General features: G+C 47.7%; 1 protein-coding gene across 1 annotated transcript in view; it reads left to right on the forward strand.

Moving 5' to 3' along the window:
* Positions 1-20,985, forward strand: part of HIVEP3 (human immunodeficiency virus type I enhancer binding protein 3) — a 102,011-nt gene that overhangs the window by 47,244 nt on the left and 33,782 nt on the right. The window contains exon 3 of the mRNA XM_023752817.1: positions 13,455-19,056. Coding sequence (XP_023608585.1) covers positions 13,984-19,056 — 5,073 coding nt within the window. The 5' untranslated portion in view covers positions 13,455-13,983. The remainder of the gene's footprint in view (positions 1-13,454; positions 19,057-20,985) is intronic.

Genomic DNA, 20,985 nt, shown 5'->3' on the forward strand with positions numbered 1-20,985 from the left:
TATCAGGGTGGGTAAGGTTCTCAGAGCCCAACATTCTCTTTTTCAAATATGGGAGCAGGTAGCAGAGTGGGGTCGCGAAGTGGGTGCAAAGTCCAAGTCTCCAGATTCCCAGGCTGGGGTCCACCCCTTACACCTGGAGCAAAGTTCCAGTGTTTCCTTGATTTATTATGCAGGTGCCAGCCATGGAGGTCACATGGGGAGGTAGTGAGGAGCATGCACTCTGGACCACATGCCGGCCCTGACTCCCAGCCCCCCTTATGGAATGTGTGTCCCTGGGCAAGTCATGTGCCCTGAGTCATACCGCAATGATTTCCTTACTGCAGAGCACAATGCCCACCTCCACGTCTTCCCTAGGAATTCTTAGATGACAGAGAAAGCCTTTTGCAAGGATGACATCATAATCTTGGAAAACAAGATAGAATGCCATCTGTGGACCGAAAATGCCAGTAAGTCTTGGGAAGCAAGGAAGCCCATGAAATTGCAGCAGCAGGGAAATCAGAGCAGAAGTCACTGCAGCCCCGGGTCTGACCCAGAGGCCTAAGTGATTTCTATCCCAGGAATGCCAAGCGTAGTTCAAGCTGAGAGCCAACAAAACAAAGGACAGGAAGGGGATGCCAGGGTTACAGCCTCTCTTAAAGAACTTTTCCGAAGAGCAAGCACAGTTCAACCCCTCTCACTTTCTATAGGCAGGCAGCCAGCGGCAGGCCAAGTCCCAGTAAATGCTAAGGAAAGCAACGAGCCAGCGTCTGAGAGAGGAGCCCAGCCGAGGGAGATCCAGGCCTCCCAGCGACTTGGCATGGTGGCAGGGAGCAAGCAGGGAAGCACAGGCAGTTCTGCCTCCGGTGAAGTCTGCCACTATGTCCACCACGGAGGAAAGCCCTTCTTTGGGCAGTTGCAGGAGTCCCCTGACCAGCTCCCTCTCCACAGCCCTACAGGGAGACTCATAATGCTTTACCCTCGTACATAGAACTCGCCCATGGGATGGGCTCATGATTTCACCATCCTATTTAAGGGCAAACCTTTCAGAAAAATAGACCAAAGACTTCACAGAAAGCCCTATGCAGTTCATTGTTTCATCAGTATCTTTTTTTCTCTTCTGTAGTGATGGATGTTAACTGAGTACCGCCCAGCTGAAGACTTCGTTTCCTGGGCTTCCTATCAGCTAGGTGTGGTCTGTGGCTGGTGTGAACCCAAAACATATATAAACTCCAGGTCTTGCCCTCCCCTTTCTCTTTCCTGTTGATCAGGATGTGGGTGTGATGGTGGGAGATGGGAGCCAAATGCTGTGGATGACAGAAGAGTAAGATCAAAGATACCCTTGCTGTGAAGCCACCATATCAGCCCATGGCCACTTACGCTCAGACTGTTACACAAGACGAATAAACTGTCTCGTCTAAGCCACTCTTGCAGTCGGGTCCTTGTTATAGGAGATAGAATCTGCATTCTAACACATATACTAATTTCACAACATAGTCCTTCACTCTTAAATATGTATGGACAACCAGGATCACCAAACATTAGCAGAAAACCAACAGCAGAAAGAGAAGGCCTAAGATAGGAACAAAGAAAAAGAGAGTTTACAAAAGGAAACAGCTCAACTATAAGAAAACCCTAAAATAAATTATCATTAGTATCTTCAACAATAATTGATATTATTTCATTTAATAGAATGCAGTTCCTATGAAGATAGAATAATCAGAGAAAATAAAATAATTATTGAAATTTAAAAATATGACTCCTGAAAAAAAATTTAGTGGATGAACCAAGTGACACAATGGATATGGATGAGGACAGATTGGTGATCTAGACATTAGAACTAAGAAAATATCCCAGAATGTAGAGTAAAACCTCAAAGAGAAAAAAAAATTAATGCCCATGGAGGATAGGTCCAGAAGCTTCAGTATCCATCAGATAGAGATCTAGAAGCAGAGACCGGACAATGACCGAGGGAGAGGGAGGGGTAGAAAGAGGCAAAGATATAACAAAAGACATTCTCCCTTAGTTAAAGAAAGACACATGGATTGTAAAATTGAAAGAGCACACTGAATTAGGACAGAATTAGTGAAAAGGAAATTTAGACCGATTTTGTTAAAATTTCAGAACATCAAGGATAAAAAACAGAAAGCTTCCAAAGAGAATCAAAACTTACATCAGAATTTCTCATCAGGAACATAAGAAGCCCAGGACAGTGGAGCAGTGCCTTCAAACATCTGGAGGACAATGATTTTGAAATAAGAATTCTATCCCCTCAAACTTTGAAAGCAAAATAAGACTTTTTATGTAAGAGTTCATAAAGTTTTTCACTCAGTCATCTATATTTTCTGGAAGAAAAAAACAAAAAACTTAGAGTTCTTTCTGTCAGTCAAAAAAGAAAAAAAAGATGATGACATAGGATTCAAAAACGAAGTAAAAGAAGCCATAAACTCTTTGTAGAAAAAATTGGTTGCCTTTTTCCTTGTAATAAAATTTCAGTTCTGTGGAATTCATACTAAGTAGTTTCCCAGGGAATATTATCTTCACAAACATGTTGTTTATTAGTTTCAATTTTTAGAATTAAATTATAGACTATATCATTACAGTATAGCAGAGAATATATATGTTATGAAACTTGACATTGTAAGAATAATAATATATAAGTAAACATTTGAAGATGGACGGGGAAAGGAGATGGAAAGAAGGGAATGTGGACAAATTTCTTCTTGTTCATAGCAGGAAGTGAACAGTTGACAGATCAGGGAAGAGCAATTTAAGTCTATTATTTGAAGATGTTGAAGGCAACTACCAGAATAACCAAAAACATGTAATTTATCAAAGATAGTGAGATTGAGTGGAAGGAAGTTGAGGGAGATGGTAAATACAAAAAAATCCCTCAGCTTTATGGCAGAATCAGTACTGGAAAGGAATGCAGATTGTTTCAAATTCTGGGGCCTGGAAGACAGTAGACTTTGAAGAAACTAACAATTTTAAAAGAAATGGACTTCATGACCCCACCACTGCTGTATCTCATCAGTGCTGGTTGCTATGCAAATACACCTGTCTTGTGACTCCAGCCATCAGATGCCTCATGACTGGGGGAAGGCTCATTCACTCACTCAACAAATGTTTACGGGGAACTCATTTAAATAAACAAATCTGAAGCCTGATTTGATTCATGACCTCAGCCTCCCACCACTGTGCTCTAACACCCGACCCTCTAACCACAATGAATTACCTGCCTTCTCACATGCTCAGTGTTTCCCCGGCATCGTCATGCCTTTGCCCACATTAGTCCCCTTTTCTGCTTGGTGAAACACCATTTGTCCTTAGGAGCCCAGTGTACCATCGCCGAAGCCTACCCCCTGAGCATCTTCCCTCTCCCAACCTGTATTCAGAACCTGTTTCCATCATGGCGTCTACTACATCTTATTACCTGTTTTGTTTGTGTCTCTCTCCTTATAGGCTTTGTATTTTTCAAGAGAAAATTTTGTGTCATTTTTAAATGGAGCATAACACACATACAATTTTGTACACATATCATATATATACACATAGTATGAGGTGCATACAACTCAAATACTTTCTACATGTACACACCCATATAATATGTATGTCACTAGATCAAGATGTAGAACATTTCTATCACCCCAGAAAGTTCCTGCCTGCCCCTTCCTAGTCAATAGCCACCTGCCCCACCCCAGCAAACCACTATTCTGATTCCTATTACCATAAAATTAGTGTTGCCTGTTCTTATACTTCAATTCGGTGGAATCATACAGTGAACAGTCTATCATGTCTGAGTTCTACTACTTATTATGTCTGTGAGATCCATCCATATTTTTGTTTGTAGCAGTACTTTGTTCTCTTTTATTACTATGTCATAATTCTTGTGTAAATGTCCCATAGTTTATTTATCCATTCTATTTGTTTTAGCATTTGGGCTGCTTCCAGTTTTTTTCTGTCATGAATGAAGCTACTGTGAACATTCTTGTTTGTGCTTTTTGGCAGACACGTATGTGCATTTCTGTAGAATATGTTCTTAGGAGTGGAATTTGGGGGTCATAGGGTAGATGAGTGTTAGCTTTGAAGATTTTGCCAATCAAATGTCCAAATGGCTGAGTCTACCGTCCCACCAACAATGGACATGAAGAGTTCCAGTTGATCCACTTCTGTGCCAGCATTTGGTATAATTTTGTTTGGTTCATGTTAGCCATTCTGGTGAAAGTGTGATGGACTTAATTTATTTTCCTAATAAGTAACGTTGTTGAGCACCTTTTCATATGCTTATTGACCATTTAGATAACATCTTTTTTAAAGTACTTATTCAAATCTTTTGCCATTTTAAAAAATCTGATAAAATATACATAACATAAAATTTGCCATCCTAACCATTTTTTAGTTCAATGGTGTTAAGTATTTTCACACTGTTATGCGATGTGAATGAATCTCCAAAACTATCTTCAACTTGCAAAACTCCATGTGCATTAAGTAACTCCTTATTCTCCTTTCCCTTCTCCTAGCCCCTGGAAACCACCATTCTTTCTGTCTCTATGAATTTGACTATCATGTCATTGGGATCATATAGTATTTGTCTTTATGTGACTTGCTTATTTCACTTAGTATAATGCCCTCAGGGTTGATCCATGTTGTAGAATGTGTCTGAATATTTTTTTTTCCTTTTAAGGCTGGATAATATTCCATTGCATGTGTATACCACATTTTGTTTATCCATCCATCTGTCTATGAACATTTGGGTTGCTTCCACCTTTTAGCTATTGTGAATAATACTGCTATGAGCATGGGTGTACAAATATCTCTTTGAGACTCTGCTTTTAATTCTTTGGACTATATACCCAGAAATGAAATTGCTGGATCATATGGTAATTCTATTGTTAACTTTTTTGAGAAATCACCATACTGTTTTCTGTAGAGGCTGCACCATTTTGCATTCCCACCAGCAGTACACAACAGTTCCAATATCTCCACATTCTCCCCAACACTTATTTTCTGGGTTTTTGTTTGTTTGTTTTATAGTAGCCATCCTATTACATGTGAGGTGGTATCTCATGGTTTTGATTTATATTTCCCTAATGAATGACGATGTTGAGTATCTTTTCATGTGCTTGTTGGCCATTTGTATATCTTCTCTGGAGAAATGTCTATTCAAGTTCTTTGCTCATTTTTAACCTGGTTGTTTGGTTTTTGTTTTAGAGTTGTAGAAGTTCTTTATATATTCTGGATATTAACCTATTCTGGAGGTTGCCTTTTCCCTCTTTTGATTATATCATTTGGTGCACAATAGTTTTAAATTTTTATGAAATTCAGTTTATCTGTTTTTACTGTGGTTGCCTGTGCTTTAGTGTCGTATCTAAGAAATCACTGCTGAACCCAATATCATGAAGCTTTTCTTCTATGTTTTCTTCTAAGAGTTTTATAGTTTTATTTCTTAGCCATTTTGAGTTAAGTTTAGCTAAAAGTTAATTGGGTTGTCTCCCTTTTTAAAATTCATTTTTAGGAATATTTATGTTCTTGATGAGTCCTTTGTCGAATATGTATTGCAAATATCTTCTCCCAGTCTGTGGTTTGTTCTTGTATTCTATTATCGGTATCTTCTGATAAGCAGACTTTTATTTTAATGAAGCCCAATTTATTTTCACTTTCTTTTATGAGTATATGAGTATGCTTTTTGTGAACTGTGTAAGAGATCTTCACTGGATCCAAGTGCATGAAGCTATGATGTTCTTGTGTTTTCTTCTACAAGTTTTATCATTTAACTTTTCGTATTCAGGTGAAACATCCATTTCACATTAATATGTGTGTATGATGTGAGGTAGGGGCCTCGTTCATTTTTTTCCTTATAGATATCTAATTACTTCAGCACTGTTTATTGAAAAGATTATCATTTCCCCATCAAATGAAATAACACCTTAATTATAAATCAGGTGACTATATTTATGGTAATCTATTTCCTTACTCTCTTGTTTCCATTGTTACTTTTTATTTCTCCTTGTTTTGCTACCACACAATCAATTTTGTAGTAAGGTCTATCATTTATGTCTGTTTTCCTATTGTTGGTGTGGCATTGAGAAGGTCCATGTAATGCTTGAAGACTGAGTGAATAAGTGAGGTGAACTTCAAAGTGGTCATTATAGCTGCTGTACCATGGCTACTGCTGTTATATCCATCCTGCTTTGTGGGCAAGAGTGGTGGAGATCACACATAATCCCTACTTTTGTCTTTGTTTACTTTTGGAATATATTGTACATCTCACCTAATCTCCCTGGTCATTCGTCCTTATATCACTTATTCTATAGTGTGTGTGTGTGTGTGTGTGTGTGTGTGTGTGTGTTTCATAGTATGTTCTGTGTATTACCCTTCACAGGAGACTGAAGAACCTAACTACCTAGGAAGCTTATAGGCAGGTGTGTCTTTTGTACCACGGCCATTTGTGTAGAAAAAAATGCCATCAAAGGCACAGCAAGAGACCTGCTGGAAACTGGCTATGGCAAGAAATGTGGAGTGCAGGTCTTTCATAGGCAACATTGATGAGAGACTGGCAGAATGTAAATGGCCAGAAGACAAGTGGCCTGACCCTGCCCAACTCTCATTTCAGGCTTTGTTCTTTCTTTCTTAAGCTCTTTCACCCACAGGTACTTCCTGGACCACTTAAGATAAGCCGGTGGCGTTAAGTTCAGATATTTGCCACGTTCTCAGGGGTGTCCAGGAGCTTCTTTTAATCTTTACTGGGACCAGGTGGATATGAATAAATGATGAGATAGGTAGATGTATAGGTAACTAGATGTATAACAATAGATAACTTAGTAGATTAATAAACTACAAGTATCTGGGTTTCACCAGATCCTTGTTGAGTCAAGATTATAGTCCCTGATCTCAGTTCATTTTCAGACTCAATGGGAATAAGACTTAAACACTGTTGATATTTTTCTGGGTGAAAGAAAAAAAAAAAAGCTCTTAACAAGGCCAGCCACGTGATGGGAAGGAAGGCTGCTAGGAATGATGTTTGGTTACTTGATTTAAATCCAAGTCCTGTCCAAGAGGCTGGTGTGACCCCAGCTGCCTTGAGGGTATCCACTGCAGAGGTCACCTGATAGCCTAGCCCGTGGTCAGCAAACTGCGGCTCGCGAGCCACATGCGGCTCTTTGGCCCCTTGAGTGTGGCTCTTCCTAAGCCTTAGGAGTACCCTAATTAAGTTAATAACCATGTACCTACCTATATAGTTTAAGTTTAAAAAATTTGGCTCTCAAAAGAAATTTCAATTGTTGTACTGTTGATATTTGGCTCTGTTGACTAGTGAGTTTGCCGACCACTGGCCCAGGCTCTGCCATTGCCGGCTTTGTGATTTTGTGCTTCAGTTTCCTCATCTGTAAAATGAGGATAATAATAGTCCCTGCCCAATAGAGTGATTGTGTTAACACTAACAACAGCCCAACACATACTGAGTTCAGTTGTCCAGACTAGACACATGCATTGGTTTGGACCATCTTTGCCTGAGTTATCACAACCACAAATAATCAGGGCTGCATCTGGGCTTCCGAGGGTCTAGCAGAGTGGAGTTCTGGCTGTACTGTTGCTGGGTCTTGACTGTGAAACGTGGTCCTGCTTTCCTAAGGGATGTTGTTGGAAACATTGTCCTCCCTAGGGATGTCAAGTCCACCTTGGTCCCTGGGCTCTCTAACAGGAAGACAAAAACCAGTCTCTTATAACTTGCTTAGGATGGCCTAGCTTTCTCTTCGCTATGAATAGAATTTACTTTTCAACCAATATGTATAAATTCCAAGCCCTGGTTGAGAGGGAGGAGGAGAGGGAAAAGTAGGAATGCAGAAACCACAGTCACCCCAGGGAAGTGATTTGGGAACCTCCCAAATGGTGAATAATCCACCACTCATGGTCGGTGGGGAAAACATTTATCAAGAAACCCAGTTCTGAGCAGGGTCACACCGAGTGATTTGCACATGGGAGGAGGCTTCGGTGCAAGTGCAGATGGATGTGGTTAACTGGGAAGACTTCCTGGAGGAGCTGGGATGCTGGGAAGAAAGGCAGAATCCATCCGGGCCATTCTGACCAAGGTCAGCACTCTTGGGGGTTTTCTAGACAGTGGCCTGCGCTCGGGGTTTGCATCTGACCTCTGCCCTCTCTTGTATTATCTGAAGCAATTAGCCTCACCTCTTTGAGCCTCAGTCTTCTCATCTGCATAAAGGGGATATGTGTGAGGATTAATATGTGAATTTTAGTATAGTTTGGGCACATGGTAGATGGTCATTTAAGTATTTTTAAAACATTTTCAGTATTTGACTCAGTGCCAGGCACTGAAAATACAAAGATGATTAAGGCCTAGTCTCTGCCCAGTCGAGAGGGAGACAAGTTTCCGGGGAAGACGCTGATGATGATTAACCCACAGACCTGCCCCACAGCAGATATCACAGGCTTGTCAGGGAAGCAGCACTGTTTGACCTATTGTGTTAGTGGAAAACTTATTCCCGACACAGGCAATCCATCAGACCCTGGTCAGTGATGGCGAACCTTTTGAGCTCGGCGTGTCAGCATTTTGAAAAACCCTAACTTAACTCTGGTGCCGTGTCACATATAGAAATTTTTTGATATTTGCAACCATAGTAAAACAAAGACTTATATTTTTGATATTTATTTTATATATTTAAATGCCATTTAACAAAGAAAAATCAACCAGAAAAATGAGTTCGCGTGTCACCTCTGACACGTGTGTCATAGGTTCGCCATCACTGCCCTAGGTAGTGCCTATTTTCCATGAGTGAATCCAGGCCAGAGGGTGTGAGGGGCTGGTCACCTCAGAAGCCTGACCCAGCCCAGCAGCACACTCCTGGCCACCCCAGGGGAGCAGATTGTGCCTTCCACTGTACAGGATGGGGCAAAAGTAGATTTACAGTTCATATAGAAAACAATGCAATAATTGATAAATAATCCTATATGACAAAAGCCTAATATGCAAATCGACTGAACAGTGGAACTACTGGTGGAATGATCGGTCGCTATGATGCACACTGACCACCAGGGGGCAGACGCTCAATGTAGGAGCTTCCTCCAGCCCACAGGCCCCAGGCCAGCCAAGGTGGGTGCCAGTGGGGGCCCCTGATTGCCCCGCTGGTTGCCCCACAGAGGGAGATGACTGGCGTCGACAGCAGTGGGGGATGGGACTGGCCAGCTAGTGGGTGACACCACCCCCCAATCGCCCCGCCACTGGTCGCCTCCCTCTGCGGGAGGCAACTGGCGGCACCAGGCCAGCCAAGGCGGGTGCCAGCAGGGGCCCCCCAGTCGCCCCACCAGTCACCCCACAGATCGGCCCTGATCGCCGGCCAGGCCTAGGGACCCTACCCGTGCACAAATTTTGTGCACCGGGCCTCTAGTAATACAAGAATAAACTCTGTTTCACATATTCACAACTGTAAACCTACTTTTGTCTCACCCTGTATAAAGGATCAATACCACCAATATCAAAAAAGTTTACATAAACAGATAAGAAAAATATAATTCATTAGAAACATAAACAAATTCTTCTTATAAAATAGTTCCCTGAATGTAATTGTTAATAAATTTATGTGAAGTTCTAAGCCTCCCTGGAGATCAAGAAATACAGATTTTTTTAAATCTAAGAGGCCATTGTGGACGGCAGAATAATGACCCTCAAAGAGCTCCACCTTCTAGTCCCTGAAATCTGTAAATATGTGTTGCCTTTCATGGCAAAGGTGACTCTGTAGGTGTGATTAAATTAAGGATCTAGAGATAGGGAGATTGTCCTGGATTATCCAGGAGGGCCCAACATAATCACAAGAGGTTTTACAAGTGAAAGAGAGAGGCAGAGCAGTCACTGTTAGCGTCATTCATTGTGGGAAGGATGCAGCAAGCCATTTTTGGCCTTGAAGATGGGGAGGGCCACGAGCCAAGGAATGCAGGTGACCTCTAGAAGTTGGAAAGGTGAGGAAATGGATTTTCCCCTAGAGCCTCCAGAAAGAAGAATGGTCATACCTTGTTTTTAGTCCAGTGAGACCCATTTCAGACTTCTGGCCTCTAGAACTGTGTGATACTAAATTGTGTTGTTTTAGCCACTAGGTTTGTGGCAATTTGTTCCAGCAGCAATAGGAAACTAGTACAATGATTGTATATCAGTAAATATTAAAGACATAGGTTGTATTCCAGGTAGAAAAAAATCCAAGAAACAGTCCTCACACACAATTGACATGTAAATTTGTGCTTTGGGGGGAGCTATTTGTCAGTACCTATCAAAAGTTCAAGATACATTCCCTTCTTGGAATTTATCCTGTGGATACACTTGCGTGAGTATACAGAGGATGTTCTTTGTAGTGTTTCCTGGAATAGAAAAAGCTGAAAACAACCTTCATGGGCTTCAATACAGGACTGGCTGAATTTGAATACAGCCCCAAGTGGAATACTAGCTGCCCCCAGAAAGAGCAAGGTGAACCTCGATATCCATGTGTACACTGTATTTCCTTCATTTACATAAAATCCAGTATGCACACATATTTATATATATGCCTTAGGATGTTGGGAAGAACATAATAAATTAACTGTAGGTTCTCTGAAGAAGGACATGTGGGGAACAGGGGGGCTGCCACCCACCTTAGCTTGCATAATCAAGGCCTGGGATAATGCCACCAGGATGGACTCCCCAACATTAGCCGGGCTCCCCGTTTCTCCTGTCCAGCAGCCAGAACAAGGTTAGCACATAAGTTAAAAGGCCTCCTTTTCTGTTAAACCTCTAGACACCTGGAGATACAGCCATGTCCCCGGGGCCATGCCAGTGCTCCCGTAGAACAGAGAGCCACCAATGGCAGTGCCCACTGTGCCACAGACTAGACTGTCCTGTGTCATAGTGGCATTGATTCCTTGGGGCAGGAGTTGAACACTGGCCAGAGGTTGAGAAGACACAGGACAGTCTAGCTCTGCCACCATCACTGTGTAAATTTTAGGAAAAATCACATCATCCTTCTAGGCCTCAGTTTCCCCATCTGTCAAGTAAGCGGATTGGCCTAGATAACCAGTCTCTAAGAATCCATTAGGAGACAGTGTGATTTAAGTCCTCCTAGCAAAGATGGAAAGTGTCTATCAGATACCCTGAGTCAGCACTTGAGCCTGGTGTGGGTCTCAAAGTAAAACCTGAATGTAAGGGTAACCATTTGTCCCAGCTAGGCTGGGACAGGCCTGGCTTATTCCTGTTGCTCCTCCACAATCATTAGTAATGCCTCTTTCACTCTCAAATGTGCTCCAGTTTGGAAGACATCTTACATGGCCCCCTGATGAAGTGAGGTTTCCCTGCCATACCCACAGGGGCCCTGCTATGGGAGGCTGCCTTCTCTGCCTGAGTCAGGGGAGGGCTTTGACTGATCAAAGAATAGCTTTTGCCGAGTCGTGACCTTCCAACTGACAAAAATCAATCCTTCCTTTTGTGGGAGGGACATCATTTGAAGACTCGGGTGATTTCATACATTCACTGCCCCTGTACCAAGAGAAATGGTTATTTTCAAGCAACCCTTTGCTTCCTGCAAGGAACTGAGATAGTTCTTCATCTCTGGCTTATACGGACTCTGTAATGGATCACATCTCTTTCTCTTTGGCTGCTGGGAAGCTCAGATATAATTGTATGGCTGAACTACAGAAACACTGTGATCCCTTGTGATTGGTATACCAGTCTTCTTTCCATCCCTCCAATCCTGACTTCCTGCCTTATTTACATTTTCCTTTGTTCTGACTTGTTATTCTTATTTAAAGTCGTTTTTATTTCTAGTTTGTCGTTCTTTTATAAATTTTTATAAAATTTTGCTATAATTCTCTTGAATTCTTTGTAGGCCCAAGATGGAAAGGACACACAAAAGGGGTAAATTTAGCCCTAACTGGTTTGGCTCAGTGGATAGAGTGTCGGCCTGCGGACTGAAGGGTCCCAGGTTCAATTCTGGTCAAGGGCATGTACCTTGGTTGCGGGCACATCCCCAGTAGGGGGTGTGCAGGAGGCAGCTGATCAGTGTTTCTAACTCTCTATCTCTCTCCCTTCCTCTCTGTGAAAAATCAATAAAATATAGTTTTTAAAAAGGGGGTAAATTTATAGTGTGCCATTTTTAGCTAATAGAGGAAGCCACCTGCTCCTCCATGTCACTGTGTCTGAGGGCCTGCCGTCTGTGAGACAATTATTTGAGTCTCTCAGACTTGTTGACTTTCTGAGTACCCTGTGAAAGTGCAAAGAGCGAACTCTTCAAGTCCGCCTCAGAAAATACTGGTGAAAAACAGGGCCAGGGCGTGAAAGGAGCCCGAGGTCAGGATGCTGGGGGCAGAGCATGCTTACAGGAGAAGGACGAAAGCCAGGGAGACACTGGTCACTTCCCCAGGGGATGGACCAGGGGATGGACACCCGTGGGTGGGTGGGGAATGGACTCCAGCCACGGGGAACCTGGTTCAGGTGCCAGCCCTGCCTCTTAGGAACATGGGGCCTGAGGAGGCCACCTTCCCTCTGTGGTTCTCAGTTTCCTTCACTGGAAAGAAAGGTGGGTTGAGACGGAGTCCACAGTGACTTCCAGCTTTGAAATGCTGACCGTGCTGCTGGGAAGAAGGGCCTGAGGTGCACTTGGAGCCCAAGAAGCCTAGACTGCCCGGCTTCCGGCTGCCCCCGGGAGGGTGCACCTACCCAGAATAACTCTGCCCCTTGGCTCGGCAAGGACCCCCTTCTGGGGCACTTTCTTTAGTGCCAGGATGATCCTCCCAGCTATTGCTGGGCAGCTCGGGTAGCCATGGTTGTGTTAGACCGTGAGCTCCCACAGCCAGGGCAGTGGCTTTAGCTTCTCCACAAAATGCAGGCTGCAGAGGTGGGTTAGCAAAGGAGTAAAAGCCATGAGTGATGCCCCTCCTGGACACCTTCAGAATCCAGGGCCAGAGAGAATAACACCTGAGGACAATCTACCCCTTGGAAAGCTCATTCCTGAATACCCACCAGCACTTCCTCCTGCACCAACCAGCCTTTGCCCCGCGGCATCCACAACCATTACCATGTTGGATCCTCTGCAGGCCCAAGGCATAGCTGAGGCAGGAATTGTTATCCATTTCCTAGGTTAGACAGCTGATGCTTAGGGAGTTAAAACCCATAGGAGGCGCTCACTGAGCAGAGTAGAGCCCAGGCCTCAGGACCCTCACAGGCCTGATGCCCCCCCCCCCCCCGCCACACACACAGTGCCAGCCCCAGAAGCACAGCTGGCATTCGGGTCACCCAACAGCAGTGTGAATGTGGGTGAGGGATGGCTGGGCAGTGCCTGGCCATGCAGAGCCAGGGGGCGTGGGTTCTGCTTGAATCTCCCTGGTTAACCTTTTAGGGATCTCACTGGCTTTCACAGTCGGAGGTGCCCAGGTTGTGGACGAGTCGCAGTAACTCTGTCTTCTCTTGTGTGTGTGTGTATTTCCCTGTGTGTGTTTTTGTCACGTAGAAGCGCGTGAATTCCCTCCACGGCTCTGGATCTCCAACACGGGACTACAGGGGAGAAGAGGCTGGACGGAGCCACCTGCGGCATCCAGCGCGGCTTCTCTCCGCCGGGACCAGGGATGACGGGGCCATGCACACAGCCGTCTCCAGCCCTCAGCACTTCACATAGCACACAGGGGACTCATGGGGGGCCACTCGCCACTGCCAACTGAGACAACACGATGGCAACATTGACGTCCCTCATGACGTTCCCACGACAGACATTCAGGCAGAAGGTGCTGGCGCACGTTCTGTCTGCAAAGTAGAGGGCCATGCCTCACCCACGTGAATAGTTTGAGCCCCAATGACTTGCTCTGAGTCCACTCACAGCCAGTGACACTTGCAGAAAACTCCCGACACCGTCTTGGGTCTGGCTTCCTCCGCTCTTGACCAATGTGGCCAAAGCCAGACGTCTCCTTGGGACACTCGGATTACCCATAAATGCAGCCCGCCCCGACCCTCCCTGAGTAGCACCGGAAGTCTCCGCGGAGGTCATGGATCCTGAACAAAGTGTCAAGGGCACCAAGAAGGCTGAGGGAAGTCCCCGGAAGCGGCTGACTAAAGGAGAGGCTGTTCAGGCCAGGGTTTCGGCCAGTGCCCCGTTCCCAGGCGGCGGCACAGCTGTCGCCCCAGAGGGCCCCCTCCAAGAGCTCCTCGCCCCGCAGCCCTTCCCAGGCCCCTCGCCGGTTCTTAGGGAAGGCTCTCAGGAGAAAACGGGCCAGCAGCAGAAGCCCCCCACGAGGTCCTCCATCGAAGCCTCTGTCCACGTCTCCCAGCTTCCGCAGCACCCTCTGACACCAGCATTCATGTCGCCGGGCAAACCTGAGCACCTCCTGGAGGGGTCCACCTGGCAGCTGGTCGACCCCCTGAGACCTGGACCCTCAAGCTCCTTCATGAGCCCTGGGCTCCCTCCTCAGAGCCAGCTCCTGCCTCCCCACGCTTCCATCATCCCCGCCGAAGACCTGCCCGGCCTCCCCAAAGTCTTTGTGCCCCGTCCCTCCCAGGTGCCCTTGAAGCCCACAGAAGAGGCCCCCAAGAAGGAGAGGAAACCCCAGAAACCGGGCAAGTACATCTGCCAGTACTGCAGCCGGCCCTGCGCCAAGCCCAGCGTGCTCCAGAAACACATCCGCTCGCACACGGGCGAGAGGCCCTACCCCTGCGGCCCCTGCGGCTTCTCCTTCAAGACCAAGAGTAACCTCTACAAGCACAGGAAGTCCCACGCCCACCGCATCAAAGCCGGCCTGGCCTCGGGCGTGGGCAGCGAGCTGTACCCCCCGGGGCTGGAGATGGAGAGGATCCCGGGGGAAGAGTTTGAGGAGCCCACCGAGGGAGAGAGCACCGACTCGGAAGAGGAAACGGGCACGGCGTCCGCTCACCCCGCAGAGCTCTCCCCCAGGCCCAAGCACCCCCTCCTGTCCAGAGGCTTGTACAGCTCTGGGAGCCAGGGTTCCAGCCACGAGCGCTGTTCCTTGTCCCAGTCCAGCTCAGCCCAGTCTCTCGAGGACCCCACTCCATTCGCAGAACCCTCCTCCGAACACCCCCTGAGCCATAAACCTGAAGACACCCACACCATCAAGCAGAAGCTGGCGCTCCGCTTGAGCGAGAGGAAAAAGGTGATCGACGAGCAGGCATTTCTGAGCCCGGGCAGCAAAGGCAGCACCGAGTCCGGGTACTTCTCCCGCTCGGAGAGCGCCGAGCAGCAGGCCAGCCCCCCGAACACCAACGCCAGGTCCTACGCCGAGATCATCCTGGGCAAGTGCGGGCGGATCGGGCAGCGGACCACCATGCTGACGGCCACCTCCACGCAGCCCCTCCTGCCCCTGTCCACCGAAGACAAGCCCAGCCTGGTGCCTCTGTCTGTGCCCCGGACACAGGTCATCGAGCACATCACCAAGCTCATCACCATCAACGAGGCCGTGGTGGACACCAGCGAGATAGACAGCGTGAAGCCCCGGAGGAGCTCGCTGTCACGGCGCAGCAGCATGGAGTCGCCCAAGTCCAGCCTCTACCGGGAGCCCCTGCCGTCCCACAGCGAGAAGACGAAGCCCGAACCGTCACTGATGAGCCTCCAGCACCCGCCCAGCACCACCCCCCCTGTGCCTCTGCTGAGAAGCCACTCAATGCCTTCTGCCGCCTGCACCCTCAGTACCCCCCACCACCCCTTCCGCGGTAGCTACTCCTTCGACGACCACGTCACCGACTCCGAAGCCCTGAGCCGCAGCAGTCACGTGTTTACCTCCCACCCCCGGATGCTCAAGCGCCAGCCGGCCATCGAACTACCTTTGGGAGGGGAGTATTCCGAGGAGGCAGGGCCAAGTAGCAAGGACACAGCCCCCAAACCCGCAGACGAGCCAGAACCCAAGGAAAGTGAACTCACCAAAAAGACCAAGAAGGGCTTGAAGACGAAAGGGGTGATCTATGAATGTAACGTGTGTGGTGCTCGGTACAAGAAAAGGGACAACTACGAAGCCCATAAGAAATACTACTGCTCAGAGCTTCAGGTCCCCAAGCCGGTCTCTGCAGGTGCTCACGTGTCTCTGGAAGCCGAGAAGAGCCCGGCCGAGCAGGAGCCCTGGTCCCAGGTGATGCATTATAAACTGGGGGCCACCTTGGAGCTCACTCCGTTGAGGAAGAGGAGGAAAGAGAAGAGCCTTGGGGACGAGGAGGAGCCACCTGCCTTTGAGTCCCCGAAAAGTCAGTTTGGCAGCCCCAGGCCATCCGATGCCGCTCGGAACCTTCCCCTGGAGGCCACCAAGTCACCAGCAGAACCAAGTAAGTCAGTGCCCTCCCTGGAGGGAACCTCGGGCTTCCAGCCAAGGACTCCTAAGCCAGGGGCTGGTTCGGAATCAGGAAAGGAGAGGAGAACAACGTCCAAAGAAATTTCTGTCATCCAGCACACCAGCTCCTTTGAGAAGTCAGACTCTCTGGAGCAAGCCGGTGGCTTGGAAGGGGAAGACAAGTCTACGGCCCCAGCCCCATTCTCCTCGCCCCCGCCCACCCCGCACGGACGCTCAGCTCACTCCCTGCAGCCCAAGTTGGTCCGCCAGCCCAACATTCAGGTTCCTGAGATCCTGGTGACCGAAGAGCCCGACCGGCAGGACACAGAGCCCGAGCCGCCCCCGAAGGAGCCCGAGAAGACGGAGGAATTCCAGTGGCCCCAGCGCAGCCAGACCCTTGCCCAGCTCCCGGCAGAGAAGCTGCCACCCAAGAAGAAGAGACTGCGCCTGGCGCAGATGGCCCAGTCATCGGGGGAATCCAGCTTCGAGTCCTCCTTGCCTCTGTCCCGCAGCCCCAGCCAGGAGAGCAGTGTCTCTGTGAGTGGGTCTAGCCGCTCTGCCTCCTTTGAGAGGGACGACCACGGAAAAGCCGAGGCCCCCAGGCTGTCATCCGACACACGCTCCAAACCCTTGGGCACGCACATGCTGACGGTCCCCAGCCACCACACACACACCCGGGAGATGCGGAGGTCAGCCTCAGAGCAGAGTCCCGACGTTTCCCATTCGGCCCACATGACCGAGAGGCGCAGCAAATCATTTGACTGTGGCAGCTTGTCCTTGGCAGGCCCTTCTGCCCCGGCCCCAGTGGCTCCAGCAGCCCCCGCAGCCCCAGCGGCCCCTCCAGAGAGAAGGAAATGCTTTTTGGTGAGACAGGCCTCCCTGAGCAGGTTTCCAGAAACAGAGCTGGAGGCCACCCCCATGGGAAGACAGGAGAGTGAGGAGCCAAAGCCCTCATCCAGTAAAACTGTGGCCAAAAGCTCACTGCCCCAGATTTCCTCAGCGGCCACCTCACACACTGGGCACCCGGGAGGCAAAGGCCAGGTGCAGGACAGACCCCCACTGGGGTCCACTTCACCCTTCACAGAAGCACTGCAGGTGCTCCACCACCCCATTGCCCAGCTGCCCCTGCATGAGAAACCATGTCTGCCCCCACCCGTCTCCCTTTTCTCCTTCCAGCACCTCTTGCAGCACGAGCCAGGACAGTCTTCAGAATTCTTCTCCTCCCAGTCCATGTCCAGCCTCCTCTCCTCACCATACTCCATGCCCCCAATTCCTCCCTCCTTATTTCAAGGCCCGCCATTTCCTCTCCAACCTACTGTTTTGCAACCAAGCCAACTCCCCCTCCCCCAGCTCATGCCTCACCCTACCAGCATCCCCTTCCGGCAGCCCCCTTCTTTTCTCCCCATGCCATACCCGTCCTCCTCAGCACTCTCTTCTGGGTTTTTCCTGCCTCTCCAATCCCAGTTTTCCCTTCAGCTCCCTGGCGACGTGGAAAGTCGTCTGCCACAGATTAAAACCAGCCTGGCCCCACTGGCAACAGGAACAGCTGGCCTCTCCTCCAGCACAGAGTACGGCAGTAACATCCAGCTGCCCCCCGTGCCTCCCCCATCCAGCTCCTCAGTGCCCATGTCAGCCCCTCCGTTGGCCTTGCCCGCCTGCCCAGATACCATGGTGTCCCTGGTTGTACCCGTCCGAATTCAGACCAACATGCCATCCTATGGGAGTGCCATGTACACCACCCTCTCCCAGATCCTGGTCACCCAGTCCCAAGGCAGCTCAGCAACTATAGCTCTTCCTAAGTTTGAGGAGCCCTCATGTAAAGGGACGACAGTGTGTGGGGCAGATGTGTACGAAGCCAGGCTTGGGCCAGCTGGGGTAAGTGAAGAGCAGAGCAGAGGTTTCCAGACTCCATACCTGAGAGTGCCTGTGACGTTACCTGAAAGAAAAGGCACTTCCCTGTCATCAGAGAGTGTCTTGAGCCTGGAGGGGAGTTCATCGACAGTGGGGGGAAGCAAACGTGTCCTTTCACCAGCTGGCAGCCTTGAACTTACCATGGAAACCCAGCAGCAAAAACGGGTGAAGGAAGAGGAGGCTTCCAAGGCAGATGAAAAACTGGAACTGCTAAAATCATGCAGTGTGGTGCTTACCAGCACCGAGGATGGCAAGAGGCCAGAGAAATCCCCCTTGGGCAGCCAGGGCCAAGTCAGGAGGGAGCTAGAATTGCTGTCCAGCTTGCCCACAGATCCATCTGACCCAAAGGAAATTGCTCCCCTTCCTCACCCTACACTGCCCCATGTGACAGCTCCAGGCTCAGAGGCTTTGAAGGAATATGTGCAGCCATCTGGTAAACACCACCGAAGAGGGTTGCCCCCACTGAGTGTGAAGAAAGAAGATTCCAAGGAACAACCTGACCTCCCTTCACTGGCACCTCCCAGCTCTCTTCCTCTGTCAGAAACATCCCCCAAATCAGCCAAGTCTCAAGAAGGTACGGACTCAAAGAAGGTACTGCAGTTCCCCAGCCTCCACACGACCACTAATGTCAGTTGGTGCTATTTAAACTACATTAAGCCAAATCACATCCAGCATGCAGATAGGAGGTCCTCTGTTTACGCTGGTTGGTGCATAAGTTTGTACAACCCCAACCTACCAGGGGTTTCCACTAAAGCTGCTTTGTCCCTCCTGAGGTCTAAGCAGAAGGTGAGCAAAGAGACATACACCATGGCCATAGCTCCGCATCCTGAGACAGGAAGGCTCGTGCCATCCAGCTCCCACAAGCCCCGCATGACAGAGGTAAGTTCAGTCTTATTTTTCTTCTCCCCACTGATTTTTAAAACCGTTGATGAGCTTTTACAGCCACATTCTCCTCAGGTCCCATTTGCAAAGTTAGTGCCAGATGAGTGGGCAGATTTCTTCTCTGTCAGCTGGGTCTGGTCACCTTACGAGGAAACATATATTGGATTCCTTTGTCAGTGCGTCCCTCATGCAATCAGAATAGATACATTTCAGTAAAGTAAGCTTTAAAGTGATCCTGCTTTCCCATTAGCTGCTATTGTAAAATCAAAAACACAATCTCAGCCAGGAAAAAAACAATTCTCTAAAAGACTGTTTGGAAAACTTGACTGATGGGAATGCCTACACCAATTTTAGAACTTTATACCACTCCATTGTATGTTTTTCCTGTTCTATTAGTCTTCTCCTGCTTTTCTTATTCTTTATATCTGCTGTTTCTGTTCTCTGGCACAACTTGAAATACTCTTATTTCCAAAGAGTCTAGAATTTGACACAACTCCTAAAACAGTCTTTTCTCTATGATAGCAGCTAAAGCTGGGAGGCAATATCCCTCTTTACCAATAGGTGGCAATGTCACTCAGAGCTTGACCCATCTACGCTGTGTGGTAACACCTAGCCCCACTAAGGTGCATATTTACTCTTCGATTGCCTCTGACCTGAGGCTGCATCAGGAACTAAATAAAATGAATGAGTCCCTGCAAGTTCAGTAAGTTTGACATTTGATAGATGACACCTTCAGACCCTGACAAGGCTGCCTAAGGATTCAGGCCATGATGTGTTATGCTGAGTTGGCATTTGTGAAATAACAATTGGTCTATTGATTGAGCAGCCTCACTGTGCCAGGCACTGTGCTTGCCCTTGAATCTACTCAATACTCATCTCCACCTCTGAGATAGCAGGACCATCTCCATTCTACAGATGAGGGAACAGAGAATCAGAGGGTGAGAGAGGGCAAGGTCACATGGCAAATATTTGCCAAGCCTAGAATTTGAACTCAGACCTGTCTGACTCCAGAAAGTCTACTTTACTTTTTTCAATTATTTGAGGAAAGAAAACCTTAAGGTGTGTCTTCAGATCAGGTGCTTTAGCCAAATCAGGCAGAAATCTACTAAACTCAATTCATATTATAGACAAATGAACAAAATCGTGTTCTATAACTTTCCTATATTCATACTCTCCTCTTTATCCTTGAGTGAGTTTTGTGCATTGAATTTGTTTTTAGCTCAGCTGGATATTCTCACAGAACTGTTTCCCAAATTTATTCTCTAAATGCCCATGTCAGTCTACAGACATCCCTAAATGAGATTTCCACTTTTGCAATAAACATCATTACTGACTTGCTCTTCAGTGTTTTTTAATAGCTACACGTACTCCCCAGAAGCTGTTGTAATTATGTTCATACTTATAACTACTTGTGCACCTACGGTGTGGCAGGTACTGTGATAAACTTTACTTTTATCCTCACAACCACCTTGTAAGTTAGGGTACTCTATGGCCATTTTATGGATAAGGAAGCAACACACAGAGAAGCTAGGCAACTTGCACAAGGCCACAGACTAAACGGCAGAGCCTGGATTCAAAACTAGATCTCATTCCAAAGCCCTCTCAGATGGTCTGGACTGCCTCTCTGTTTTAATGGCTGGATAGTAAAAGGTCATTTAATAAAAAGGAAGAGTTCATTTGGCTTAATTGGGCTGGACAGTCATCAGATTGAACTTTGAAATTCTTAAAAGGAGATGAACCCTGCAAAATATTTTTGGAATATTTCACTTGACTCGCTGGCATGTTTCCTGCCAGCATGCAGTGGCACTCAGATTCCCTGGTCCTTAGCCAACTGCCTTCCTGCTCAGCCCCAACACGTGCTGTCGGGGAAGGTGTGGTGGCTGGCATGGGGACTGCAATTCTCATATTTTCCCAGCACCGGGGCAT

Source organism: Myotis lucifugus, unplaced genomic scaffold, assembly GCF_000147115.1.
Source record: "Myotis lucifugus unplaced genomic scaffold, Myoluc2.0 scaffold_37, whole genome shotgun sequence".
Classification (NCBI taxonomy): Eukaryota; Metazoa; Chordata; class Mammalia; order Chiroptera; family Vespertilionidae; genus Myotis; species Myotis lucifugus.